Source organism: Candidozyma pseudohaemuli, assembly GCF_003013735.1.
Source record: "Candidozyma pseudohaemuli strain B12108 chromosome Unknown scaffold00004, whole genome shotgun sequence".
Taxonomy (NCBI): Eukaryota; Fungi; Ascomycota; class Pichiomycetes; order Serinales; family Metschnikowiaceae; genus Candidozyma; species Candidozyma pseudohaemuli.
This window is the reverse complement of record NW_020194438.1, coordinates 683,157-711,076: the sequence shown is the minus strand read 5'-3', so window position 1 is coordinate 711,076 and position 27,920 is coordinate 683,157. Positions and strand designations below refer to the sequence as shown.

Genomic DNA, 27,920 nt, shown 5'->3' with positions numbered 1-27,920 from the left:
GGTCAGAATCATGACTATCAAGCAGAAACCGAACTTCATTGTGGTGGTAGCAGACGACTTGGGCTTCACTGATTTAAGCCCTTTCGGAGGTGAGATCGATACCCCAAACCTTCACAAATTGGCACTCAATGGCCTCAGATTCACCGATTTCCATACAGCTTCGGCATGTTCACCTACAAGATCGATGCTTCTTTCCGGTACTGACAACCATATAGCTGGGTTGGGTCAGATGGCCGAGATTGCCAGAAATTATCCTCACCTTTTTGCAGGCAAGCCCGGCTACGAAGGTTATTTGAATTACAGAGTCGCCGCCTTATCGGAGATTTTGGAGGATTCTGGCTACTACACGTTCCAAAGTGGAAAATGGCACTTGGGTCTCACCGAGGACTACTGGCCTTCTAAGCGAGGATTCCAGAAATCCTTCACTTTACTTCCAGGTGCCGGTAACCACTTCAAGTACTTTCCAATTGATAAAGACCACGGGGGACCAGCCAAGTTCATGGCCCCCATCTTTCAGGAAAATGGTGTATCCGTCGATCCCTATAGTCTCCCCGAGGACTACTACAGCAGTGACTATTTCACGACAAAGTTTTTGGAATTTTTGGGGGATGACAAGGAAAGAGACCAGCGTCCATTCTTTGGGTTTTTGACATACACCGCTCCTCACTGGCCTTTCCAAGCGCCAGAAGATGTGATTGCAAAGTACAGAGGTAAGTATGACGGAGGACCCGAGCTTTTGAGAAGAAAACGTCTAGACAAGGCATTGGAATTGGGCATTATTCCTGAAGGCGTTATTCCTCATGAAGTCATCACCCAGAGAGACAAGGCGTGGAAGGATTTGAGTGACAAGGAGAAGAAGGTTGAGAGTCGTATCATGGAAACATATGCTGCAATGGTCGATATTGTAGACCAGAACCTTGGCCGTCTTATTGACCAATTGGAAAAGACCGGTGAGCTTGATAACACGTTCATTCTTTTCATGTCTGACAATGGTGCAGAGGGTATGATGATTGAAGCTCTTCCTCTCACAAATGCCAATTTCAACAAAGCGATTGAGAAGGACTACGACAACAGCTTCGACAACATCGGTAAGAAAAATTCCTTTGTTTGGTACTCTGACCAATGGGCACAGGCTGCCACGGCGCCAGCTTACATGTACAAGTTGTGGGCCAGTGAGGGAGGTATCCGCTGTCCGTTGATTATCCATCATCCAAACGCCATACCCGAGAAGAACAGAGGAAATGTGAAACACGGCTTTGCCACTGTCATGGACATTTTACCTACGATCTTGGACTTGGCCGATGTGCAGCATCCTGGTACTGACTTCAGGGGAAGGACTGTGGTGAAGCCAAGAGGTTTGTCATGGAAGAAGTACATTACTGGAGAAGCTGATTTTGCCCATGACGAAAACTCCGTCACTGGATGGGAATTGTTTGCCCAGCAGGCCATCAGAAAGGGCAAGTGGAAGGCTTTGTTCATTCCCAAGCCTTTGGGTCCAGATAAATGGCAGTTGTTCGATTTGAAGGCAGATCCAGGTGAGCGTATCAACCTCGCTGAACAAGAGCCCCAGATCCTCGAAGAATTGCTTGATCACTGGAGTCAGTACGAAGCCGAGACGGGCTTGGTAAAGTTTGGCGATGAGATGTACGAAAATGCCGACTGGGACCCAAAGATCTTGTATCAGTAGGACGATACGCAATATTTCGCAGCCATAGATAATAACCACAATCCAGGGAAGATAGCAGGGTTCCCCGCATTTGCTCAGCCGGACCATCAGAGAAAGATCAATATTCACCAGAACAATAATTACACTGCAAATGCTTCTTCCCTCTACTTAAGCTTTGATGTGCCTGGGCGCAACAATGGCCTCCATTGTGCGTGCCTTATCGCCCGAGTGCCACAAGTCAGATCTGAAAGTTCATTCTCTTCTTATTTCCATGCCCATAGTCCTTTGAACTGTTTTCCTTTCGCTTGCAGTAAACAAACCCCTCTGCTGCACTATCAACAGGTATGCCGAGCCTGAGTCACATTCCCGATTATTTGTAGGCTTGGACGTCATGGATACGGCAGACTACGGCAGTCTGGGTTAGAAGCACAAAAAGCCGCCGGCAGCAATAAATGGCTGCGAAACACCCGGTCTATTTTTGGACCAACAGGCCGAGGAAGCCGAAACGAAAAGCCGATTTTGACATATTCCCTCAAAAGTTCCAAACCCGCAAAGAAAGCAATCTTAGCCGCCCCTCGACCCACGTTGGTTTTGTGTCTTTTACTAACCTTGCTGAGAGGCTCCTTCACAGTATTTTCTTCCTTGCGCAATCGCACCTATTCTGCACTCCAACGGCTGTCCTTCACCTTTTGGGCCGTCATCATCACAAGCAATTCTTCCCTACTCCTGCTTCTTTCAAGGTCTGCTCAAACAAGTTTAGAATCGCCAGAATGCCGGGTCTTTTTTCAAGAAAGGTATGTTCCCACCTCCGCCCCGATCTTCCCCTCCGTAACAAAGTACTAACCCCCAGAAACGCAATGACTACCAGGGATTTGCCAAATACACGGAAGCCTACACTCCTCCTGCTGTCCAGCAGCCCCGTTCTCAAAGTATGACCAACGCTTCGCTGGCTGCTTTGGCTGCTTTGGCGATGCACAATAAGAACAACCAGGCGGGTTCGGAGCAATCTTACAACCCATCGTTGCAGGCCTACCAGGCCAGTGGTCGGGCTAACTCCCTAGCTGGAAACAGAGCCAACTCCATGCGCTCATACACTTACAATCCCAAGCCCTCCTACCAGGCTGGGCCTGCGGCCAATAGAAGCTACTCCTTGAGATCAAACTCGCTCAGAGGGGCCCCTCCAATCAGATCAAACTCTCTTTCCCAAAGACCAGCCCCTGCAGCAGCAAGAACACCCCAGGTTCAGAGGGCAAGCTCCTTGACGCAGAAACCTACGCTGATTGGCCGGACCGGCTCCTTGACTCGCAGCCCCTTAAGTCAGAGAGCAGGCTCTCTTACGGGATCTCAACGCGGGCTCAACTCCTTGCAGGGATTCAACGAGGAGGACGAGGAGTTCAACGAGGATGATGTGATCTCCACAACAAAAACTACAAAGGTCGTGGACTCTATGGGAAGAACATGTTCCATCACCACCGAGACCATCAGAACCTTGCCCGATGGTTCCAATGTGGTCGAGACCACCACCAAGAACCTCTCGAGACCTACCTCCAGGTCCAACTCCTTCCGCAATAATTCCTTGACTATAAACCACTCAAACGCTAATTATAACTTGAACAAGATCGACGAGGACCTCCAGGACTTCGATTACAACTACTTGGATCAGCATCCGTCGCAGCCGCCCAGGCTCAATTACGGTCATGAGGAACCAAGCAGAGAAAGCAGTAATTCCCAGTCTCTTGGACCCGCTTTCGATGCGCCTTCGAGATCAAAGGAGTTTGTTCAGAATTCTGCTCCTCCTCCAACACGAGAGCAGATCGAACCTACTACCTCCCCACTGAACTCGGCATCTCCTCGCCTCAAGTCCATTTTGAAACACAGCCCGAATGTACCTCGCCCTATCCTGCCTCCGGATGTATCTGCTGACCGCTTAAAGCATAATCTTAGCCCGAATGAAGGCGACTTTAAGGACGCACATGATCAGCTTCATGATCCCTACAGTCAGCCTCAAAAGGCCACTGTCGCTTCCAATGCCTCCGGTGGTAACTCGATTAAGTTCTTAGAACAAGTTGAGGAAATTCCCTACGAAGCAAACTCACAAAACCTTGCCGAGTTTAGCCGAGCTGAAGCACTCAAGCAAGAGAAGGAGAAGCAGGATAGCATTCTTATGTACGAGCAAGCTATGAAGGTTGCAATGGAGAGGGTGTATGGTACATCTGAACCACCAGCCCTGGCTCTTACACCTCCACAGACTCCAAAGGAACAGTTTGAAAGTCCACAAGCTAAAGTCGATGATCTAGCAGATAAGAAGGTAAAGAAAGATCATAAGAGAGAGAAGGATGAAGGTGGTATCAGCACGAACTATATCTACGAGAATCATCACAAGGACTTCGCAATGCGCTCTCTTCGTGGTGAAGATGATCCCGGTAGCAGTTCTAGAAAAGAGCGTGCCAAAGAGGAGAAGAGACAGAAGAAGGAGGAAGAGAAAGGAAAAGCTGAGCTTCTCAAGTTGGCTGAGAAGGAGAGAAAGAATGATGAAAAGGAGGAGTCAAAGAGACAGAGAAAGAGCTCGAAAAACCCTCTTTCGTTCCTAGGCATCAAAATGAGAAGAGGAAGTCAGGGCTCAATCACCTCTTCTTCTTTCAGTGGTAACCGTCAAGAGAAGGCACATGAAGAGCTACTGCAATTCTCATCCGAGTCTGGAAGCAAGGCCTCGCCACAGCAGCCTGTCACCAAGGCGGAGGAGCAGTCAGCTTTAGTCGAGGAAGCACCAATTAATTCCAATTCCTACAACAACCCTTACAGCTTTCCTCAGAAGAACGAAGCTGCCAATGTTGACACCAAATTAGCATCTGCTGGCAATCGTGATACTGCTCGTTTGCAAGAGTCCACTTACGCTACACCTACATCCAAGACTCCACCTACTTTCGACAACTCGATCGACAAGACGGTGGCCGATACCCCAACAGAAGAGGTGTTCGCTAAACCAGAACGTCATGACCTCAGTGTGCCTCCAAGATCACCCCTTAGAGACTCAAGTGCGGTGGAAAAGGAGAGACACTTGAGATCGCTCTCGGAAGGTAGCAACATGACTGATTTCCTAAATGAGCCGGCACAACTAGAGAAACCTGTTCCAATTGGCGAAGTTGATGAGGCGTTCCACGATTCTAGAGATGACTTCATTGACGTGCCTGAAGAATATAATGACGAGCCCAACAATGCTGATGGGGGCGTTCCTGAGACTTTGATTGACCAAGAGCCATATAAAGTTATCGACGTACCTGCTTCTTCGCGGGAAGGAGGCGTCGTTTCCGATGTGAAGTCCCCATCTGCTGCTAAGGCTAATCAGACTGAGCCTGTCCCCGAAGCAGCCGATGTTCCAGAACGTCCGCAATCAACAGAGCAACGCGCTGGTGGTAACTTAGAAACCACTTCTAGAGCACAGCCTGAAGATGTCCTGAAACAAGCTGTTGGTGGAGAGCTCCCTACTATTGTGGCAGGTGAAAACAACCATCCAGTTGTATTGGGCCAGACCGCGGAGAAGGATCAATCGTATGACTATAGCACCCTTGATCCGGGATCTCCAAGCTCCAAAGGTGCAGCAACTCAAACAAGGAATGGCGCTGCAACAGTATCCTCTAGTGAGTCGGCTGTGGCTATCCCTGCTCCAACGAAGGAGCATTTGGATGAGCGTGCCGAAGTGAACCCAGAAATTGCTCACACTAGCGCAGGAGCTCTTGAGCCATCTGCTGCCATTGAGACGAATTTCCAGCCCCACCAAGCTCAGTCCAATGTGGCTGCCGCTCCACAGACCATTGAAACGAGGTCAACGGAATCGTCCTATGCTGACCCCGAGGTTACTGAGGCAGCTTTGGGAACCGTCGGAGCCGAAAAGCAACACCCAGTCCCAGACTCTCTAGGAGTCAGACACAACAATGAAGGCCCCAGCCGTGAGCAGCCATCCTATTCGTCCGGGGAAGCTACCGAGGTGTCGGTTCCTTCCCAGCAAGAGAAGAACGCCAAGCCCAAAAAGAAGAGAGGCCACAAGTTCAAGAAGATGATTGACAAATATTTTATCAGCTCCTACAGCCGCTGATTTTATCTAGACAACTATTCATACTACTCGATAATTAATGCATAATGGTTAGTGCGCCGCAGTAGATATATAGTGCGCTTCACTGCGTGTTGGCCGATAAGAAATTCTTCACTACTTTCATGCTATGCCTCTGGAAACATTGAATGAAGTTCCAGTGGACTTTCCTATGAATTATAGGGCTGTCTCGCTGCTGGATACCAGAGGTGCTTCCTCTTCAGATGCAGATCTTGAGAAAGCCTATAAAGATCTACTCTGGGCTTGTCGAATCGGTGATACTGACTTGGCTGATTCGATCACCCTATTGCCCCAGCTTGACATCAATAAGGTCGATGAATGGGACTATCTGCCGCTCATTCTTGCATCTTTGTGTGGGCACTTACCCATTGTGGAGATGCTACTAGCAAGAGGAGCAATCTGTGAAAGAGACACTTTCCAAGGAGCTCGTTGTATCTACGGTGCCCTTACAGACGACATAAGAAACACGCTTTTGAGTTATAACATTACGAAGAAGACTGATACGGATCAACCCTTCCTGGCGCATATTTCCAGCTTACTATCGCCATTGATGGTGTCATACGCTTGCAAAGACATTGCTTTCGTGTTTCCGCATGAAAGAGACAGAGAGCTACAGGTTTTGGTGGTCAATCGGTTTCTTCTAGCGGCAAGAAGCTCATATTTTAGAGAGCGAGTCTTGCCCGGAGGTATTTGGTGCTCTTCATCCAAGATCACCATGCCTGCTGAGATAGATGCGACGACCTTCAAGTCCGTGATAGACTACTTGTATCTTAGAACAGATTCTTTGCCGCTTGAGAAGCCTCCCATGCAATTGCTACAGTATGCGTTGGACTTCAATCTCGAGCATTTGCTCACAGCGATTCTGTATGAGGGTGAACTCCAACCAAAGGCAGTAAAGTCACGTCAGGATGCTGAGTTGCAGTTTGTAAAGGACGCAAGACTGGATATGGAAGGGTTTTTAGAGAGTCACATTTTCCCCAATGTCCTTGTAAAATCTCTCGACGATATCGATCTTAAGGAGCTCAAATATGGAAGTGATCAAGACGACGAGGAAGAAGAGGAGGTTGATTTTGAAGAGCTCGATGTTAGCAGAATGCTTAGTTACGAGGAGCGCCAGCTGCTCATGGAGTCATCTGCCCTTCCAGATGCTATCTTGTGCTCCGTGGATCTCGAATCCAATACCGTGGTTTTTTATCCGGTTCATCGAGCAATGTTGGTGAGAGCAAATCTCTATCAGACCATGGTCGACCCCAATTGGTCAACAGAAGCAGCAGAGATTCCACTTGTTGATTTCCAAGGCGACTACGCTACTCCAAAAACGGTCGACAGGCCGTTGATGGAACCACACCATGTTCCTGTCATTCGAACATATATGGGAGCCACAAGAAGAGAAGTTCCAGAGGTGATTCTTCGCTTCCTTTACTACAACGACTCTGTGGTGGTTGAGCCTGAAATAGCCGTCGAGGTTCTTCTTGCGTCAGATGAACTCAACATTGAAAGACTCAAGTCCATCAGTGTTTTGAGTCTCACAAACTTTGTGGGAAGCTTTGCATTGGAGAAGATTGCTGAGCTTCCATCAAAGGTTGGCTATGATGTGTTCGAACTTATCGAAATTTCATGGCGTTTGCAAGCCGAACGGCTCGAGCAGCATATGACGAAGCTCATTGCACACAACATAGAGGCCGTCTTCGAGGACGAAAACCTCCGGAGCAAGCTTTTACAGTTAATCAAAGCTAGTGCTCACAGAATTCAGGAACGTCAATCCACGGATACCATTGAGTTGGTGGATGATATGCGTTACTACTTGGCCAAAAAATACGCGGTGTATGACGAGTTCACCAATTTGGAGGGTATTGGTGCCAGTTTGAATCCTAATATGGCCGAGCCAGAAGATAACCGGACCTTCAAAGCAGCATTGCTTGATTACGAGTACGATGTCATGATTGTGGATAAGCTTTTAGACGAATTGGGCTTGGACGCCTAAGTCCTTGTTTCAAGATAACTTATCTTAAAAAAGGGTCTGTTCAATAGAAAGCAGCCCACATATCTTATTTATTATATTATATATCAATGAACTATGACCATGAAAAGTCTGTTTTCCTCTCTTTCATTTGATCATAAATCTGTGTACATGGTGCATGCAAGGCATGCAAGTTCTCGATGTGCGTAGTATTATCAACCACACTTTTGATATCCAACAATGCTGCTTCAAGAGTTGATACACAAGTTCCAGTTTCAGGAAACCCTTAAATCCGACCCACAGACAAAGTCACTTGTCTTGCTCGGAAGAATTGACAATGAGAGTGCCATAGTGCTGCTCGAGAAATCTGCTTTCAGTCTCGAGTCCGATGCCGACGTTTCCCTAGAGAAGATCATTCAAGACTTGAAGCTCATACAGAATAATGATATCTACTTTTGGTCACTGGCAACCCTATCGCAGAACATTGATCAGACTCCAGCTGCCAAAGTGAACTTGATATACCCAGCTACAGAGACCCACATTAAGAAGTACTCTCTGCAAAAACTACATGTTGTCAGAGAGACCCCAGAGATCTTCAAAGAGGTGGTTGCTCCATTCATAGAAACCCAGAAGGGTGACAGGATTCAATGGGTCCACAACATCCTATTCCATGGCAAAGAATCTGAGAGTGTTTTATACCACGATAAAGACCCTCAAAACGGTTTCGTTCTCCTTCCTGACATGAAGTGGGACAGGATAAGCATGGATGCTCTTTACTTGATGGCAATTGTACAGAGAACAGATATCTCGAGCGTTCGTGATCTCAATTCGTCGCACACAGACTTCTTGAAGTCATTACAGGAAAGGGTCAAGAAATTAGCAAATGAAACGTATGGGGTCGCCGAGGATGAATTAAGAGTCTTCATACATTACCAACCTTCTTACTACCACTTCCATATCCACGTTGTGAGAGTCACCCATCCAGGCTTGGGTGATGGTATAAACGCCGGAAGAGCCATTTTGCTAGATGATGTCATCGAAAACATTCAGCTTGTATCCGACTATTACCAGCAACGTACACTCACATACGTTTTGGGGGAAAATCACAAGCTTTGGGATGCATTGCTGAAGCGTAATATTACATAATCGTACCGTGAAGTCTATAAACTAGTAATTGAACTCAGCTGTCTGAGCTCTTTCAGCCATCTTTGCCATTCTCAACATCTTCTTCCTTGGGTCCTCCTTCTTCTTGCTCGATTCGGCACCGAAGTTTCCACTGGTTTTTCCTAGCTTCTTGGGTGTCTCTCTCAAACCGAAAGTTTTGGCTAAATGTCCAAGATGGAGGAGCTTGACATTGAAAAAGTTTCTTTCCGAAGACAAGTGAGTGGCATAGGCTCTGATGTGTGATGTAAATGCATGCAGCGCTCTCTCGAGTGCTTTGGAGTCTTCCAAAAGCCATCTTTCGACTTCAAGATGCCAGGTAGTAGCATGGATATCCCATTTGCCCTCTTTAGCTTTTGGATCGATCTTCTTTCCTTTTTGAGGGGCAGCTTCGCTATTCTTCTCACCAAAGCTGTCTTTTAGCAAAGTTTCGAAGTTCACAATTCTCAAACTACCCTCCTTAGGATGGACCACACGAAGCTTTCCGTCAACATAGCCCTCCTCCTCACCAGGAAGCAAAAAGAGGGTGGCCTCACCTTTATTACCTGCTCTGGCAGAACGACCAATTCTGTGCAAATGATCGTCAATGGAAAATGGTGGGTCGTACTCCACAACACTAGCAATGTTTGGCAAGTCCAATCCTCTGGAAGCAACGTCTGTGCAGAAAAGAATAAGGTGCTTACCTTCGTTATCTCCAGAATCACTCATGAATCTCTGGAGAGTCGAGGTACGCAATTGCTGCGAGAGGGAACCGTGCAAACGGAAGATGATTGTGTTGTTATCGATCTGAGGAGCAGTCAGGAAGCACAGCTCGGTTGGCTCATCATCTTCACTTTGCTCCTTCTGGCCACTTCTACCTCCTCTAGAAAAAACTTCAAAATGGAAATTCACAGAGTCCGAACATGAAAAGAATACCATGGAACGAGTAGTCAGGGTTCGGTAGTTCTTACTGATTCTCTTCAATTTAGCCGCAAGAGTCACCAATCTCAACTTTGGTGGAACAACCATCACCTTTTGAACAAGCTGATCTGGTGCAGTTGCATCTCCATGGAATGTGGTGTCGTTCTTGTCGATAGAGATCCACTTGGGGTTGTTCAAAACTGTACTACCCAACTTCTTCACATCCTCGGGCATCGTTGCTGAGCAAAGAACATTGACGATGTTGTTTGGAAGAAGAGGCCACTGGCGCAGAGAAGCAGCCACTTTTGAATGACGTTGCAAATGTTCCGTAATCTTTGTAATTGTTTCTTGAAAGCCAAGCTCCACAAGTCTATCTCCCTCGTCCAATATAAGCCATCTGGTCTGAGAAACATCAAGGGACTCAGTATTTTCCAAGTGGTCAGCCAAACGTCCTGGAGTAGCCACAAGAATATTCACACCTTTTCTAATTCTGGCCTTCTCTGACTTTTTCTTCTCACCACCAACCACAATACCAGGCACAATGTGATGATGACACCTGAGCACTGCTTCAAGAACCGAGTATATTTGAGACGCCAACTCTCTCGTTGGGGTCAATATTATGCCAAAAAGCCCACTTTGTCTGTTGATTTGGGTTTCTTCCGACATCAAGCGATGCAACATGGGGAGAACAAAAGCCAAGGTCTTACCGGAGCCTGTTTGAGCCTTCACGAAGAGGTCATCATTGGACGTGAGCATCTGGGGAGCCACTGCTCTTTGAACTTTAGTTGGAGAAATGAAGCGCATGGAACCTTTAAGATGTTCGCTCAATTTCTCATTGAGTCCGAGACCAGCAAAGGTGGAGGCGTCGCTTAATGGGGCATTAGATGGAAGGTGGGTGGTTTCGCTCGATCCACTTTCTTGAAGGGTCTCACTGTTCTTATTGGATGTGAACAATGACGAGACATATGAGTTGTTCTTTCCACCGAACTCACCTGAACTTTCGTTAAACTTGATTCTTTTAGCCAGTCCTCCTAGAGGTTCACCATTTTGTCTCTTGGCTTGTGCATCATCGTCTTTTGGTTTCCTGGCTTCTCTTCTCTTCATGTCATGCTTTGGTTGTGGCCTTTCTTTGCTGGATTTGTCTGGGTTTTCATCCTCATACTTCTTTTGAAGCTCATTGAACTTGTTGTTCGTGACGTCTATACTGTTGACGCCAGATCCTTTTTTCCACTCACGGCCTTGCAGCTTCAATCTTGCATTTCGGCGGTCTGTCCAGCGACCTCCCTTAAACTTAGTAGCTTGTTGCTTTGGCTCAGTCTCAGTGGGCTCTGCTGTAGCAAAGTTCAATATCAACTCATCGTCACTCATTATGCTTGGAGGAGTTTGTGGAGTAGAGTATCTTTCGAGATGGGGGACTGCAGGATTATCACTACCGATGAGCTCCCACTGTGAAGAGCTACAACATGCAAAATCCGAAATCGCCAATAAAGCGGTATTTCGGTAATTGATCTATTCAATTGAAGCCTTTTTATCGACAATATTTTATTCTTTATCGTAATTTCGAATTTTGCAGCTTTGTGGGATTATCAGCTGTATTGATTTGGGTGCGAAATGCACCAGAATACTTACAAACGAGAGCTGAGACAAGAGACAAACAATAACAAAAAATCGTTTATGCATACTTTTTATGATTTGTATATGTACCCAAAGAGAAGATCTTAAAGCCCACTCAGTGATTCTAATTTACATTATGCGAAGTCGTCAAACGTGGTCGTGGCATCGACGGCATCCTGCGAAGGCGATTGAAGACTGCCCAAAATATCCTGTGTCGCTGGGTCACTAGTTGCCTTCCAGCTCAATGTCAGCCAAGTTTCCTCGTCAAATTTCTTGATGTGCTTTAGGCATGAGCCCAAACCACCGTAGGTGCCCTCTGACAGTAACTGGTTACTGGCCTTGGCAGCCGTTTGCAAAACATGCACAGCATTTTGTTTCGTGGGATCCAGAGTGCTGACCTCCTGCTTGGAGTGAGCTGTACGAGCCGCTTCTAGCTCATCAATGTGCTTGAACAGAGGTTTGAGCTGAGCGGTACTATCCACCGGGAGAAGCACCATCTGTAAGTTGCCGTCCTTCTCGACAATCTGGCCAACATAAAGACCACCATCGGTCTCGGTAAGAACTCCTTGTAAATTGGATGTGGCCACCTTCGTACCTAGTTCCTCAGCACGGGCTTCGTCATAGAATCTGCTAGTATCCATTGGTACTTTCATCTCCACCACCTTACTTCCCGGTTTGATCGAAGATCTGAGACGCTCCTGGTCGAATGGACGGCTCTTTGGTCTGCTAGTGTATTGAAGGACATGAAGTGACTGGGATGATCTGTGAGGTAGAGATCCATGGACCACAGGCATGGTCAGTATGATTGGATCGTCATCCTCCTCTTCCATAACACCCTCGTTAGTGTCCTGGTATTCCTCTAAAGCGGGAGACTCTGAAACATCTTCGTCCTCTGCAACAAAGAGGTCTTTCTTATCCATGCTAGAAGAAGTGATGGTTACTTAGTGGACTTCGCATCTCGAAAAAGTATACAGGCAGCGAAGAGTAGTGCCTTGGGGATCGATCGATTGCCCAGAGAGGAAAATCTCTCATCGGTGAAAGCATTTAAAAAAACTCGAGAAGAAATGCGAAATTATAGAGAATACATAGAAAACGGTGATTTGTTGATATGGGAGTTTTGTTCAGCTTCTATGCGTTAATATGTAGATGATGCAACCATGGCTGCGAAAAGTTTGACGTATTTGGAAGTAGCTTCTCACAATCAGATTATGCGAACAATGATTTGATTCCTTTGATTTGACTACTGCTTGAATTGAAAAGAGATTTTATTTGGAAAACAACAGAAATAATAGTAAGGATTCAGCGAATGGCAAGGGGACTGGGATTATTGGAGTCTAACCCTCAAGGTCAGCTAGATCAACCCTCAAGGTGAGCTAGTTTAACCCTCAAGGTGAGCTAGTTTAACCCTCAAGGTCAGCCTCGACCTCTCTCTTGACGAAAGGCTCACCTGGCATGAATCTCAACCAGCCCCAGCCAGCCTCAGCGTCGGCGTCTCTCTTGACAAATGGCTCACCTGGCATGAATCTCAACCAGCCCCAGCCAGCATCAGCTTCGGCATCTCTCTTCACAAATGGCTCACCTGGCATAAATCTCAACCAACCCCAGCCGGCTTCAGCGTCAGCCTCGGCATCTCTCTTGACAAAAGGCTCGCCAGGCATGAATCTCAACCAGCCCCAGCCGGCCTCAGCCTCAGCGTCTCTCTTGACGAATGGTTCGCCTGGCATGAATCTCAACCAGCCCCAACCAGCATCAGCCTCTCTCTTGTGCTTGTCACCAGGAAGGGAGGCGTAGGCCTGCTCCATGATAGTGGAGTTAAGCAAGATCACATAGCGGTGGTCACCGTAGGTAACCGACAATGGGTACTCATCAGAGTCGAAGGAGAACTGACCAATGATTGCCTCAGTTGGAACACCGAAAGAGCTCTCAACAGCGGATGGCACAGCAGAGACTGTTGGGGAGGGAGCTGGAGCGGCGGAAACCAAGGAAGCAGCAGCGGCGATGATAGCAGTAGTGGAGAACTTCATTTTTTTCTTTTTTAGTGTTTTTGAATCTTTGAATGGAAGATTGAAGCTTTGAGTGTTGATGATAAAAAAAAAGAACCCAAGGAGGCCTGATCCACCCATACTTATAGTTCTCGAGGGCACTCGATATGTTTCAAAACACCCATTGACTGCTTCTTCGGAAACAGACAATCATTTCACAAATATACGAGCTTGCGAAGACCCAATTAGGCGTTCAAAGAGATTTCCAAAACTCTGAGATAAAATATTATATCTCAACGTCGCAGAGGGTCCATTGAAGGCCGAAAAGGGAAGTCTTATTGCGATGTCGGCAGCACATGAATACATCTCAATGTCAGAGATCAAAATTAATATTTTTCATGGCGGGCCGTGCTTGGTGAATCCAAAAGTTTGTCGTTTTTGATTCGCCGAGGTCTCTTTACCCCTGTGATCCAACAAAAAATAAATTATAGGTTTAGATGAAACTAGCGCATGAAACGAGTTAAACCATAATTATTTCTCGTAACTCAACTTATAGAGAATTCAATGGCAGATATCATACTTCCATTGATTTCATATTGCGGTCAAATTCGGGTTGGTGAGTGAAATTGCCGAGGAACCAATGCTTGGATAGTAGCAGAGAATTCTGCTTCATTGAAACAATAATCCCCTCGAAAAAGTTGTGAATAGATTAATAATTGTGTAAGGAATTAAGATCAATTTCCACGCGTCTCTGGTTCTTCTGGGGAAGCCATTAACCCCATCCTATACTCGATGCGAATACATCAACGATACGCCTCAATATTGCACCTTCAAGATTGCTCCAATCAGGCTGAAACGCGTCTGTGTAAATTTTTATTACAGTAGGAGTTCATAATAATGGGTAGTTTTGATTTTGAGATGAAGCTCAAAAAATGAGAGCTTTGAGAAAGTGTACACTTGTCTTTCTTATTTGGCCTGCACATTTGAATGTTATCTAAGTCCGATATAGTGTAACGGCTATCACGGTTCGCTTTCACCGAGCAGACCGGGGTTCGACTCCCCGTATCGGAGTACATTTTTTTTGTATATCGTCTATTTACAATCATCCGTTTTAAGCTTAGTAATTTTCGGTAAACCTGGAAGCAGTTCCAACCACACGTGCATTGCTATAGCAAAACAAGCAACGTGCAGTTGTGACACCACGAGGTCAGCCTTGGGCTAAGTCACATGTACTGCACATTGCCGGTCAAAACACATGAAGCATAATCTGGGGTAGTGACCGGCTAAGAAGATAAACGGATCTTTTAATTTAAAGCAATTCAAAGACATACCGAGTATATCAGAAGATCCGTCTTATCGTCGTATAACATACCCGGATCGGGTGTTATCAGTATGTTTACAAGAGCGCGGTGCCCGATAAGCACTATACACGATAAGGAATGGCATGTATTGGAAGCCGGGACACACAGTGTCGAGGAAGTAAATATCTAGCGACAGATAATAAATAAGCAACGCCAGCGCCTTTTATGTATTACGAGGTGGTTTCAGGCACGTAAGTTTATTCAGAGCGGAAGGACTTGCTCTTTTTCTGTTTGCTGCGTGCAGCCTTCAGCTTATCGGCCTCCTTGAACACCTTGTTCTTGCTGAAGTAGTTGTTGATTTTGAATTTCTCCGAGTACACAGACTCAGACAAGTCGTCTTCGTCGTCAGCCACCGCCAAAACCGAAAACTGGTTGTGGCTCACTCGTGAAGCTGCCCGTGATTGTGGCACCTTGGAGGTCTGCTGTCTGTGCCTGGCGATCGAAGCCACCTCGGCATAAGACAACTTCCGGTAGGCGATATCAACAAAGTCCTCGGCGTCATCGTTCATCGACACATGATACACCTGAGACGAGTCTCTGTCGGGCATGGTGAAGGAGGTGTTGACCTCACCAGGGGACAAGGGAGCTCTGGTTGTGGACTTGGAGAACCAGCCAAAGGGCAAGACGGACTTAAACATCGGGGAAGTTTTGGGGTTAAAAGAAGGAGGTTTCCTGGGGTGGAAAGGAAAGTTGGATGTACTAAAGAAGAAAAGTACGAGGTTCCAAATAACCCGGGGGCACCCGTCCTTTATATATGGTAAACAGAGGTGCAAATGCGACCGTGCGTAATGTCTGAGGGGTGCCACATGCTGGCACAGAAACGCTCGCTTGTCATATGTAATGGTATGCAGTGACTCATTTAATGAAGTTAGATTAGGTATTTCGCCACTTTGAGGTGAGTGGCAAGATCTCCGTCATTTCGCTCAACAGGCACGGTGACTCACCGAGGATATTGTGGTTACGGGGCGTACCAGTTACACGTGATCTGTCACGTGACATAGGCAATTCAGGATATTTAGCCCCAATTGGCCCCCATTCGTAGCCCAGCTTCAAAATCAAATCTTGTTTTCTCGAATACCTTCACTCAATGCTAACTTTGCTGTTCGGACCATTTGGTCCATAGAGCGCGACATCAACACTATCTACACAGACCGAGCACCAACACCACAATGGACGGATGGGCAGAGGTATGTATAAACAGACACATTAGTCTAATTCAATGCTAACAGCCAGGTGACCAGGGTGTCTGCTACGGCACGACCAAACCAGCGGAACGAACCTCCGCAAATAACGTCCCTCTTATTTGACCATACTTCGAATCTTGTCTGGTGCGCAGACTCAGCAGGTTACACTTGTTCATATACCCCAGTACAGCAGGAACATAGCGGCTACGGCTTGCAAAGCCCGTTATCACTTTATAAGTACACGAAGTTTCGGGCCTCTCCTCGTGGAGATCCTGTATTACAGCAGCTCAATAACCAGAAGGGCATTTTTGCTCTTTCCAAGTCGTCCGTTACATTCAATACCCCTCGAGGTCTCAACAATGCTTGCTTGACGCTGCTGCTGTTCAGTGGAGATGAGAAAAAGAGCTTTGGCGACTTGTCGTGTATGACGCTGGCTTATGCTACTTCAACCGATATAATCGTCGGTGGAAAGAGGTCCTTGATGAAAGTCGACGTCAACAAGCCTTCCATCGTTCAACAGTACAATCACGACAAAGAGCTTCTGTTTGTCAATCACCTGTCCAAGTTGCTTGCCTTGGGAAACACGTCAGGATCAGTGGACCTCTTTGATACCTCCTCCAACGAAGTAGTGAAAAGTTTGTCAGGCCATAGCGGGCTCCTTTCCGATCTTGATGTGAAGGGAAACTATATTGCTACATGTGGCTACTCGGCCCGTCCCAAGCGTTACGGGTCTTCGTCCGCTTCCTATGTGGTCGACCCATTGGTGAACATCTACGATTTGAGAATGATGCGTGCTGTCTCGCCAATCCCTTTCCCCGCTGGTGCTAGCTTTGCCAAATTTTACCCAAAGTTACCCAACATTGTGGTTATTGCGTCCACGACAGGTCAGATCCAGTTTGTCGACATGTACGACCAGCTGCAAGTGCACTTGTATCAGGCAGACTTGTCCATGCCCAACAATGCCAGCAGCGTGGCTGCCACAACGTCTTCTTATATGATAAACTTGGATGTGAGTGACAACGGTGAGTTCCTTGCTTTCAGTGATGGTCATAACACCATGAGCCTCTGGGGAATCAATTCTGGAAATAGCGGAAACTTCGTCAACTATCCTACCTCGTTGGACCTTCCAGAAGTAACCTCACAGCCAAGTGCTAATTCTGTGGGATTGGATGAAACGTACCCGCTCAATTCTGTTGGAATGCCATATTACAAGGAGTTCCTTACGTCGTACTTCCCAGCTGAGATGATCTTCACCAAGGAGCTTCTGAAAACTCCAATCAAGATCGACCAAGAGCTTCTTGACTTGAGTGAACGAAATCCCGGTAAGATACTTCCATATGACACGTCCAAATATGGTCCCCGCAATGTTGTGAGGGATGACGAAGAAGATCACACTAAAGCGCCTGAGAAGGACAGAAGCATCAACTTGAAGCAGGCTCTTGTACCCAAGTTCATCAGTGAAAGAAGCGCCACCGCATCTCCTCTACCGAGAGATGCAGACATCGGCTCTCCTAACACGTGCTCAATAGCTTCATTTCAAGAACCTCAGACGCCCAGCGATAACCAGAAGCATCTTCAAGCATCAGCATTTGAAGACCAAAATCACGACAAGACCATTTTCCAATACAAATCACCTTATGCAAATCAAGTCCCATCATGTTATAGCAGACTTGAAATCCAATACTCGAGATTCGGTGTTGATGATTTTGATTTCGACTACTACAATCAAACAGGGGGACTCTTTTGTGGTCTTGAGAACCATTTGGACAACTCTTACGCCAACTCTTTGATCCAGATATACAGGTTCCTGCCAATCTTCTACAGCGTTGTCACTGGCGCTCTTCTTGAAGAATGGCTTCCGAACTCCACAGAGGTCCTCATTGACCAGCAGAATCCGCAAGGCTCTTCCGTGCTCAATGAGCTTGGTTATTTGTTCGACATGATGCATAAAGCAGAGGGAAGAAACGTCAGCATCAACAACTTTTCTCTGATTCTCAGCGAGAGCCCTATTGCAAAAGCTCATGGGCTTATAATCAAGGATGACGGCAAATCTCTTAATGCTCGAGAATTGCAAAAATTGATGATCACTTTCAACAAGTTCCTCGTGGAGTCTGTTGTCAATGACTATGCCAAGCAGTTCAATCTTTATCTTCAAGACATGACATCAATGCATTATGAACTCAACATCTTCACGAATAAGGGTGAACATATAGAGAGACAAACAGGAAGTCAAGCGACACTTGACTTGATGACGCCGCCTATGAATGTCGTCAACAGACTAGGCGGTGGCACATACACCCCACCTCAGGCTTCATTGACTAAAAGAAACTACACATTACTCAATTATCTCGAGTATTCATTGAACCAAAGCAAGGTGTTACCTCCTTCCAACCTGAACCCATACCCCTTGGATGTGAAGCAGACTTTAACGAAATTGGGCCCACTCTTGCTGATCAACATTCCTTTCAGCGCTCAAGAGTATGAGCTCTTAAGGCATTACAAAAAGTGGCTCGTGCCAGAATTCTACACCACTTTGAATAATAACAAGGTTAACTTCAAGCCCGTCGTTACCCATTTGAACCAGGAGACAGATAAGTATGAGCTTCTTGGATACTCTTGTCAAATCAATCATGATGCTAATACGACCCCTGGAAAGCACAATATGGTATCGTATATTAAGATCAAGTCACCCGCCTCAGGAAAAGATCAATGGTTTTTGTTCAATGACTTTTTGGTAATGACTGTGCCAGAGGACGAAGTGTTCAATCTTTCCTACAGCTGGAAGAAGCCTGTCGTGTTGGTCTACCACAATGTTGAGAACCCCCACAACCAGAATTTCTCCTACTATGAGATTGAGTTCTTCCGTTCCATTAAGCGCCTTGATGACTCGATCTTATACAGAGACCATTTTGCATGCGGCATAAGAGAGGGATTCAAGAAAGAGTATGAGCTCTTGACGAGAGAAGAAGCACCGGAGGTCGGTACCCTCGTTGCTCTTGATGCTGAGTTTGTCTCTCTTAAACCCGAAGTGGCTGAGGTCAGATGCCCATCCAAAAAGCGCATTGTTCGTCCAAAGGTGCTTTCATTGGCACGTATCTCTGCACTTCGTGGAGACAAGAATGGCAACGGTGTTCCTTTTATTGATGATTATATTGTTCACACGAAGCCAATCTTCGATAATCTCACTGAATTCTCAGGTATCGAGGACGGTGATCTCGATCCAAACAGATCCACAAAAACTCTTGTGACTCTACAGACTGCTTATAGAAGACTCTGGCTTCTATTGAATTTGGGCTGTACTTTTGTGGGCCATGGACTCAAGAGTGATTTCAGATGCATCAACCTTCAGGTGCCCAAATCTCAAATTCGTGACACGATCGAACTCTTTTATTTGGCGGACTTCAAGAGGAAGTTGAGTCTTAAGTTCTTAGCATACGCTGTACTTCACCAATCAGTGCAGACAAGTAATCACGACTCAATTGAGGACGCCAAGACAGCACTTTTGTTATACCAAAAATACTTGGAGCTCAAATCCAAGGACGCCTTTGAGAGGACTTTGAACAATGTCTACAACAAGGGATACAATCTCCGTTTCAAGGTGCCAGACCTGGAGTATTAGGCACCGGACACAATGACAGGAGAGTCCGAGCCTGGGGACACATCCGTGCACCACTAAGTAACCAGCCTGCCGCTCCGCATTAGTAGTGAGTACAAACCTGGTGATATTAAACATATAGAACAAGACCCGGAGCCATATACTGTGAGAAACTCAACTCACGAATAATAGGATAAAACAAAAACACGCATCACAACGTCTGAACAGTAACCAAGCAAGGAGCCCGGATCAGCATGTCACCCGGAGAGCCTCAAGATGAATCCAGACCATCAGATACAATATCAGAAAAGAGCTCGGAAGCAACGGGGTCTATCCAATCTGAGACATCTGCTCAAGAGCATATAAAACCTGCCAGGCCCATGTCACGAACACCAACTCAAGATAAAAAGCTACATTCGAGAAGAACTCACACGAGGTCCCAGTCGCATACGAAGATGCCTACTAGACTCAGCACATCAGGACCAAAACCAAATTTGAACAGGTCCAAATCTTCAGACATTATTAGAACGCTGCGGCAGCCTGGTATCAAGAGAAACAACAGATCGTTCACCAAGGTTCCTGGTTTTCTTCCATTGCATAAGACGATGCTGAACAGCTCTGTGAAGGGCCCAGGCACGCTCAACAGATCTACCCTGGCAAACTCACTTAAAGGGTTTGCTCCCTTGCGCAAGACTACACTGAACGGGTCGAGTAAGGATAGACATGCATTACACAAGACGTTTCTGAACAGCTCCATGAGGTCGAGTAAATCGCTGAACTCCCTCAAAGGATTGAACAACTCAGTTACGAACGGGCCGGGCATTGGTCTCAGGCTCAGCTCGAAGAGAGGCAGGGCCATTGTTAGGTTGAATGAGGATGCAGAAAGCAATGAGTACGAGGACCTCAGCGAGGACTCAGAGCTGGAAACGAGCTCAAGACAGCAGGACCGCTCAAACGAGAATCTCCCGCTGGAAACACAAGATTGGAATGAGGATCATAAGATCTCGCAAGTACCAGAGCAGCCTGAAAGTGTTTCATCCCAAGAAGATGCGCCAATCGCAGAACCAGTCCCACAGAACAAGGCGCTCGGAAGAGTGAAGCAAGAGCTTCAAGCGGCTGACGACCGTGCAAAATGCACGTCAGAGCCCCCTGCTTTGATTTCAACAAACAGCTCAACTGACGAACTCATGAACAACAACTTATACGGTGGATCTTTGCTTCTTTCTCAATCCACTGGTCTCACCAGGAAGATAAACGAACCGCTAGGATACAACATGACTGGTGACGCTTCTGATGAGAGGCTCGATCGCATGCGTGATGAGAGTGTTAGTGGTATCTCGTTCAAGGCGAGGCCATATAATGAGCTCCGAAATAAAGAACCAGCAGAGCCAGTCCAGGCCACTACGACAGCATCAGTCAGCTCCTATCAACCAGACCAGAGCATCTTCAGTAATTTGCAGAGGAACAACTCGAAGTATCTTAGCAACATCAAACTGCAAAGACCATCGCAACAAACTCAATCACAGACACAAAATGCATCTAACAAGGACTTTTCAAGCTTCTTGAATAGCAGCCATTCTTCCAATGGCGCTTCCAACCATAATATCGAGACCAGAACTCAACAGCGACTCTGGCTTCAGCGTGAGAACTCGCTCATGGATGTTTCTCAGAACATAGATCCCACCAAGCTTCAAAACTTGTCAAACATGTCGCTCAACAAGTTGATGTTTGCTCACAATTACAATAACAGCACGACCAATGTGAGGGAACAGGGCAGAGTTGCAGGTCCACAGACACCAGGTGTCCAAAGCGGGCCACAGGTGGGAGAACAGGAGGGACAAGCCGCTGGCGACTCATCGAATGTCACGAACTTATTCCATCTTGTTCAAAGTGGGCATCAGCAGGGATCTGTGCGTTCTAGAACGGAGTACGAGAGATTAAACCGAGAGTACCTCAATGTGAGGCGTCACTTAAACCCAGTGGCAGAGTCTTTGAACAGAATGGAGAAATTCTACGCTCACAAAAAGGGATTGAATGTGCAAAAGAGCACGTCAGTCTCTAAAGGTGCTTCGTCGTCTGTTCATTCCCAATCGATGAATGCCAATAAGTTTGAAGAATTTGCGGCAGACAGGGAAAACCGAGAAAGCAAAGCTTCCATGCTTGTCAACAGGGTTTGGCAAGATGCCTTGCTTCAAACGTCGTCTAACTCCAGTCCATCTGTATCGCGGCAGGAGCCTGCTGACCAAGGCGGTTCTCAGTTTCATCAAAACCCCCAGCAAATTCAACAAAGGTCACAACCAATGAGACCCAGCCGAAGCACGGGTAACAGCTCCCAAAGGTCTTCACTTACACCCACTACACGTGCGGTAAAACTCGCATCCCAGGCAGCCGGGGATGGTCAAAGGTAGCATCACGATATAAAAACATGCATTCTTGGATTGTCTATGTACAAATGAGAGCCACATCTAACGCTCATCCCTGTCTCTGCTTATGCTTGCCGTTGGATTTGCAGTAGACGTACAATCTTCCTTTTCTTCTGACCATGTAGCAGTCCTTGCAAAATTTCTTCACTGAAGTTCTCGTCTTGAGAGATCTCATGGCTGTGACGGCTCCGACAAGCAGGGCATTGGATTTCATAAGATTAGGCACCACTAAAGCCCTGGTAGGCTGGACAGACGGAAGTGCACGCCTGAGGATGGAGGTCAACCCTAACATTGTGAATAAGTCAGTAGTTGTAACTGATAGATATTGCGCACCTACAGGAAATCACTAGATGGGACACCCATGGAAATGGGCCTATGTTAAAGACAATAATTTCGTTCTACGGTAAAATTCAGCATTCGTGTCTACACATCGCTTTGTTCACTTATTAGCATTACAGTATGAAGTATGACGAAAGAGCTTAGTGTCTTCTGGACTCAGTGATGATCTGGTTCATCTCCTCGACCTTTCTGAGAGCTCTCTTGTGAGTACCCAATCTCTTCTTGGCCAACTTCTTGGCTCTCTTCTCACCGGCGTTTCTGATCAATTCAATCAATCTTCTCTCGTATGGAGCCAAACCGGAGACCTCAGAGACAATGCTTCTGACGAACTTGGTTCTCTGGGAAAGAGCACCCTTTCTCTGGGAGATTCTTGGAGCAACCTCCTTAGCGTTGACCTTGTGGCCCTTGTTCAAACCGACAGCAATACCTGGTTGTTAGTATAAGCGTTTTGGAGATGTGCCTTTGGGATGAGCTTGAGCGGATAGAAGCTGGGAAGGACGGTGAAATTTCACTTTGTGGATGGTCGAATGCACTGTTTATGGATCATCTTTGCCATGTTGATGGGTGGGTTGGTTGTTGGCGATGCGTTTTCATCAAACTTCGATGGGTCTTGGATGGACTTGATGGGACATTTAAGGGAAACGGGAAATTGTTTTCGATCATTTGGACTGCTCTTGTTCATTTGGATTCATTCTCAAAGGCTTTTAACGTCGTGGAAACATACCAGATCTAGCCATTTTTGTCTTTGTAGATACAGAAGAAGGAGAGAACTTCGGTTGTATGAGAAAAATTTTCGTGAGGGTCTGGGGCCTGCCTGCAGAGGGAAGCACTGAGGCCAATGTATGGGTGTACGGGTGTAAGAAGGCGCTTCACTATGGGCACCGCGGGCACTTTCGCGACCTGCACATTCTGCTCCTACTGAGCTATCTGTTCACGTGATCATGTGACTGCTATGTCTGTGTTTCTATTTTATGCTATTATGTACAAGTAAATGCCCTCCTTAGACGGTGATGTCAGCGAAATCGTGGCCGTAGGCCTCCAACTTCTGCACAAGCTCCTCGGTGGTCAACACGGTGTGGGTCTTGATGAAGTACTTCCAAGGCGTGGGTGTGTAGCTATCCTTGTAGACGTATGGGTACAAAGTCTCCAAGAGCTTCTTTCTGCCCACGGTGATTTTCTTACCGGAGTCCAGGATATGGTAAACGGTCTTGTCGCTGCCCTCAGAGTTCAGCTCGATCTCCTTCTTCTTCAAGATATCGTACCTCAACTTCCAGCCCTTCAATCCCATGGTCTTGATTCTCATGGGCGATGACTTGAGCAAGTAGTTGTCCAAACCACCGTCTTTGGTGATTGTACGCAATGCAGTGGTGGTGGCCTTGGTGGCGATTCTACGGTTCAAAGTCTCAGACCATAGTTTGGTTTTCACAATATTGGGGAGCTGCGACTTGAGGGTCTTGACTTTACTCTCACTCTCCCTCTTGTGTGTTCTTCTCTGTAGACCGGCAAAGAGGCCTCTGTTTTGTCTTTTGAAGAACATGGTTTCGTAGTCATACTCGGGATAGAGCTTCTTGTAACGAGGAATCAAGCTGTCGGGCAATTTGTCGCCCTCCTTGTAGACAGTGTGGCTTTGGGGTTTGGCGTATCTGGTGATCTTGAACATGCTATCCCTCAACGTCGCTGCCGACGTTGAGAACTGTCTAGCAGCACCTGAAAAGGTATTCATGATTGGGGTCTAACTGTTGATGAATTTTTCTGCTTGAGATACATGGGTGTTGTACACACACCAACTGCCATCACCACCTATAAATGCCGACTAGCGATTAGACGGAAGAGGCGGAGGTGAGATTGATTTTTGGTACTTAATGCATTTTTAGAGGATTTGGGAGAAGGTAGTATTTTTGAGTCGGACGATGTGCCTTTTGTGGTAGCGCATAGTGTCGTTGCTGTGCTCGATTTGCAGCCACCGAGATGGACAACAAAAATTGACTGAGATTTAACAGAACGGGGGATATTATCGAAGTGAAGTTTTCCTAAGGAATGCCCGTATTCTTGCTTACTCGTTGTGTACAAAGAAAAAGGATTGAAGGTCGGCTTGGTGCATTGTATCAGCCTCGTATACGAAGAGCTATAAGCCAAAGCCAGAGAGCTATACGCTTACCAAAGCTTCGGCCATTTTACCTTTCCCCGTAATATCTCTCATACATCTTTCTGAAATTTCTGCTGTAGATACCTAGAAAGATCACTCCAAAAGAATATTACAAACAGGCTTCAGCGGTGCATCTGCACGACCGTTGACTCTTCCAAGCCGAGCCTACAAACTTGATCCGATCCTGTGATTTGGCACTCATCGATTTACGATGTCCTCAATCTTGATTTTATCTAATTTGCAAGCACTTTAGTCGTTTGAGCTTGGGTTCTTTGAGTCCATTGTGACATTCCATAATATCACTATAGAATCTTACCCAGCGCCAAAAGTGTTCTCCAAGTAAACAAGCAGAAAAAACCTACATGCGCCTTCTGCCTCGCACCAGCGAACGTTCTATGCTCTTTGAATACCCACACAATCTCACACCGTTAAAATCACAGCTTCCCAAAGAAATAAAATATTCTTCGTTACCAAACCTCCTTCCTGATCGCCTCCAAAAATGTAAAAAATATCTCTTCTCCAGCCACAAAGTACACACCGGGCAAAGAAAGAGGCACATGAGCACGCTTGTATGACCAGTGAGGCTTGCAGGTGGCCAGTGTGATGGGCCCACTAAGCACCGAAAGAGTAAGCTTTTACGGCCTCGTCAATCGAGTCAAAACATCGTTTTTGTAACCTAATTCCACAAACTTCACCTGCCACTGCTTATCAAAAGTGGGCCAAGCTGGGTGACCCATTTCACCTGGTGGACCCGTGCATTTGCACCCACGGAGTGTCTGCACGGGCTCTTAAATTCCTTAAAGGGACGCCTTGAAACTGTAAAAAACAAGAGTGAAATTAAGAATCGCTTCTCTAAATAGAAGGTTCGAAAACTCTTTTTTCCACCTGCAGCTCTACATCACACTTTTTCTCCATCCTCGGAATATAGCCGCTTGGCCTCCCTAAGTGGCAGCGATTCAAGACACACAAGCCACAATTTGCCTCCGCCGAGAATACAAAACCCACAAAAGAGCGTTTTTCTCAAATCAAAAAACAAATCAAGCAATTCCAGTGAACTCTCTACCAAAATCCCCCAACACGTCATCCCCTCCATCGTGGCCTCCGTTTATCGCTATTCCTTCCTCCAGTCTATCGGTGCGTTTTTTTCTCGCCCTATCTCATTTCCTGTGTCCCAACACCATCTCCATACAACCAGCCAAACACACACCCTGCTATTTATTTCTCTCCTTAACTGCTAGCAAGTTCAAGGCCCGCCTCCCCACCGTCATCCCCCTTTACGCCATCGTCTCCAACGCATGACAGACTTTGCCAAGTCCATTCTCGGCTTGGGCTTCAAGAGAGACGCTTCGCCAGAAGAACACTCCAACTCGCCACTGCCGGCACCGCTGCATGAAAACCCCAAGAAGTTCTTGCCCAAGAACCTAGCCGCTCATCCGACCACCGCAGTGCTGAGCCAACAGTTGGCCTACGGAACCACAACAACATCGGAAAACCAGCCATCGGCTCATCAACGAGCTCAGGGTTCGTTTGCCCACGACTTGCATCCCTCCGTGCTGAACACGGACCCCTCCTCACAGCGCTTGGCCTCTCCTGCTGTCCAGAGCATCAAGGAACAGAGCCAGGCCGACTCCAACATGGAGACATCGCCTTCACCCCCAGACCTGTCACAACCGGTCATCATCACCACCGACGAGAAGGGCCAGCTCCAGCAGGCCAAGACCTCGCTGCAGCCCAAGGGTAAGTTGAAGGTCACCATTGTCGGCGCCAAGGACTTGTTGATTTCCGAGTACTCCCAGCCGTACGTGGTGCTGACATACGAGTGCTCGGAATTCGTCAACAACCTGACCCCATCCAAGCTGCCCATGCTTGCTCCTCATCAGAACCGCTTATCTCCAGGCATGCCCATGAAGCAGCCACGCGACAAGAGACCAGCGTTGTACCAGCGCCAGCTGTCCACGCAGCAGTTCCAGCTCTCACAGGGCCTGGCCACCCAGGTGTGGAACCATGAGGCAGTGTTTGACGTGGTGGGCTCGAACTCGGAATTGGACATTTCCGTCTACGATGCCGCCAAAGACGACGCTTTCTTGGGCCAGGTGCGTATTGTGCCAAACACAGACACCCCAAGCGCCAACAAGACCCAGGAGCCCCGCTGGGAGCCATTGCGTGCACGTGTGGTTGGTGAAAGAGTCACCGGCTCGTTGCAAATCAAGTGGCAGTACACCAGATTTGATTCCAAGAAGCTGTACGGCCCTGACGACTTTGAGGTGCTTCGACTCTTGGGTAAAGGTACTTTTGGCCAGGTCTACCAGGTCAAGAACAAGGACAATGGCCGTATCTACGCCATGAAGATTTTGTCGAAGAAGCTCATTGTCAAGAAGAAAGAAATCGCTCATACGATTGGTGAGAGAAACATCCTTGTTCGTACCTCTGCTGCTGCCTCGCCATTCATTGTTGGTCTCAAGTTTTCCTTCCAGACCCCAACGGACTTATACCTCGTCACCGACTACATGTCGGGAGGCGAGTTATTCTGGCATCTCCAGAAAGAGGGCCGCTTCAACGAGGATAGAGCAAAGTTTTACATTGCTGAGTTGGTTCTTGCCTTGGAACACTTGCATGACAATGACATTGTTTACCGAGACTTGAAGCCAGAGAACATCTTGTTGGATGCCAAGGGCCACATTGCTTTGTGTGACTTTGGCTTGTCCAAGGCCAACTTGAACAATGACGGTACTACAAACACCTTCTGTGGTACTACTGAATACTTAGCACCTGAGGTGCTTTTGGATGAGAGTGGATACACCAAGATGGTGGATTTCTGGTCGTTGGGTGTGCTTATTTTCGAGATGTGCTGTGGCTGGTCTCCATTCTACGCCGATAACACCCAACAGATGTACAAGAACATTGCGTTTGGCAAAGTGCGTTTCCCCAAGGAGGTATTGTCCCCAGAGGGTAGATCGTTTGTCAAGGGCTTGTTGAACAGAAACCCACGTCATAGACTTGGTGCATTAAAAGACGCTAGAGAGTTGAAAGAGCATCCATTCTTCCAGGACGTTGATTGGAACTTGTTGAAGGCTAAAGACATTCCTCCTCCATTCAAGCCCCACCTTTCATCAGAAACCGACACGTCCAACTTCGACCCCGAGTTCACCAACGAGTCCACCTCTGTGCTCAAGAAACACATGGAGATGGCCTCCACGCCTCTTTCACCAGGTATCCAGGCAAACTTCCAAGGTTTCACCTATGTGGACGACTCGGCCATGGACGACCACTTCAGCAAATCGCATAGATATCAAGCATTCAAACATTCTGGTTCTTTCATTCCAGGCAACTCCAACCTCCCACCAGATGACGAGGTTATTGACGACCAGATTGACGAGGAAGATGAGATGGAGATCGACAACGACGCCAACATGGAGAGCGAGGAATTTGTCCATGGCCGCTTCGACCTTTGAGGCCTGCCTACCAACCTACTTAATTTCTT

The 27,920-nt window shown here is 47.0% G+C and overlaps 12 protein-coding genes and 1 non-coding gene across 13 annotated transcripts; 7 read left to right on the top strand and 6 right to left on the bottom strand.

The window, feature by feature from the left end:
- Positions 1-10: 10 nt before the first annotated feature.
- C7M61_002408 (uncharacterized protein) lies at positions 11-5,759 on the top strand (the record flags this gene model as incomplete). Its single annotated transcript, XM_024857782.1, has 2 exons — positions 11-1,683; positions 2,504-5,759. The coding sequence occupies 2 exons, from the start codon at positions 11-13 to the stop codon at positions 5,757-5,759; spliced, it is 4,929 nt and encodes a 1,642-aa protein (XP_024714281.1).
- Positions 5,760-5,883: 124 nt separating this feature from the next.
- On the top strand, positions 5,884-7,758 carry C7M61_002407 (uncharacterized protein; the record flags this gene model as incomplete). The annotated part of the gene is made up of 1 exon (XM_024857781.1): positions 5,884-7,758. One exon carries the CDS (start codon positions 5,884-5,886, stop codon positions 7,756-7,758), a length of 1,875 nt encoding a protein of 624 aa, XP_024714280.1.
- Positions 7,759-7,974: 216 nt separating this feature from the next.
- Positions 7,975-8,880, top strand: C7M61_002406 (5'-(N(7)-methyl 5'-triphosphoguanosine)-(mRNA) diphosphatase; the record flags this gene model as incomplete). The annotated part of the gene is made up of 1 exon (XM_024857780.1): positions 7,975-8,880. The coding sequence occupies one exon, from the start codon at positions 7,975-7,977 to the stop codon at positions 8,878-8,880; it is 906 nt and encodes a 301-aa protein (XP_024714279.1).
- A 21-nt stretch (positions 8,881-8,901) lies between these two features.
- DBP7 (putative ATP-dependent RNA helicase) lies at positions 8,902-11,163 on the bottom strand (the record flags this gene model as incomplete). Its single annotated transcript, XM_024857779.1, has 1 exon — positions 8,902-11,163. The coding sequence occupies one exon, from the start codon at positions 11,161-11,163 to the stop codon at positions 8,902-8,904; it is 2,262 nt and encodes a 753-aa protein (XP_024714278.1).
- A 380-nt stretch (positions 11,164-11,543) lies between these two features.
- C7M61_002404 (DNA-directed RNA polymerase III subunit) lies at positions 11,544-12,329 on the bottom strand (the record flags this gene model as incomplete). The annotated part of the gene is made up of 1 exon (XM_024857778.1): positions 11,544-12,329. One exon carries the CDS (start codon positions 12,327-12,329, stop codon positions 11,544-11,546), a length of 786 nt encoding a protein of 261 aa, XP_024714277.1.
- Positions 12,330-12,809: 480 nt separating this feature from the next.
- Positions 12,810-13,433, bottom strand: MFALPHA (mating pheromone alpha; the record flags this gene model as incomplete). Its single annotated transcript, XM_024857777.1, has 1 exon — positions 12,810-13,433. The coding sequence occupies one exon, from the start codon at positions 13,431-13,433 to the stop codon at positions 12,810-12,812; it is 624 nt and encodes a 207-aa protein (XP_024714276.1).
- A 957-nt stretch (positions 13,434-14,390) lies between these two features.
- Positions 14,391-14,462, top strand: C7M61_002402. The gene has a single exon. It is a non-coding gene; the product is annotated as a tRNA-Glu (tRNA).
- A 487-nt stretch (positions 14,463-14,949) lies between these two features.
- Positions 14,950-15,390, bottom strand: C7M61_002401 (uncharacterized protein; the record flags this gene model as incomplete). Its single annotated transcript, XM_024857776.1, has 1 exon — positions 14,950-15,390. The coding sequence occupies one exon, from the start codon at positions 15,388-15,390 to the stop codon at positions 14,950-14,952; it is 441 nt and encodes a 146-aa protein (XP_024714275.1).
- Positions 15,391-15,921: 531 nt separating this feature from the next.
- C7M61_002400 (poly(A)-specific ribonuclease) lies at positions 15,922-19,555 on the top strand (the record flags this gene model as incomplete). Its single annotated transcript, XM_024857775.1, has 2 exons — positions 15,922-15,939; positions 16,127-19,555. The coding sequence occupies 2 exons, from the start codon at positions 15,922-15,924 to the stop codon at positions 19,553-19,555; spliced, it is 3,447 nt and encodes a 1,148-aa protein (XP_024714274.1).
- A 230-nt stretch (positions 19,556-19,785) lies between these two features.
- On the top strand, positions 19,786-21,939 carry TCO89 (Tco89p; the record flags this gene model as incomplete). Its single annotated transcript, XM_024857774.1, has 1 exon — positions 19,786-21,939. One exon carries the CDS (start codon positions 19,786-19,788, stop codon positions 21,937-21,939), a length of 2,154 nt encoding a protein of 717 aa, XP_024714273.1.
- A 494-nt stretch (positions 21,940-22,433) lies between these two features.
- Positions 22,434-23,030, bottom strand: RPL39 (60S ribosomal protein eL36; the record flags this gene model as incomplete). Its single annotated transcript, XM_024857773.1, has 2 exons — positions 22,434-22,720; positions 23,018-23,030. 2 exons carry the CDS (start codon positions 23,028-23,030, stop codon positions 22,434-22,436), a joined length of 300 nt encoding a protein of 99 aa, XP_024714272.1.
- Positions 23,031-23,293: 263 nt separating this feature from the next.
- C7M61_002397 (mitochondrial 54S ribosomal protein bL28m) lies at positions 23,294-24,016 on the bottom strand (the record flags this gene model as incomplete). The annotated part of the gene is made up of 1 exon (XM_024857772.1): positions 23,294-24,016. The coding sequence occupies one exon, from the start codon at positions 24,014-24,016 to the stop codon at positions 23,294-23,296; it is 723 nt and encodes a 240-aa protein (XP_024714271.1).
- A 1,718-nt stretch (positions 24,017-25,734) lies between these two features.
- On the top strand, positions 25,735-27,891 carry SCH9 (serine/threonine protein kinase; the record flags this gene model as incomplete). The annotated part of the gene is made up of 1 exon (XM_024857771.1): positions 25,735-27,891. One exon carries the CDS (start codon positions 25,735-25,737, stop codon positions 27,889-27,891), a length of 2,157 nt encoding a protein of 718 aa, XP_024714270.1.
- Positions 27,892-27,920: the final 29 nt, after the last annotated feature.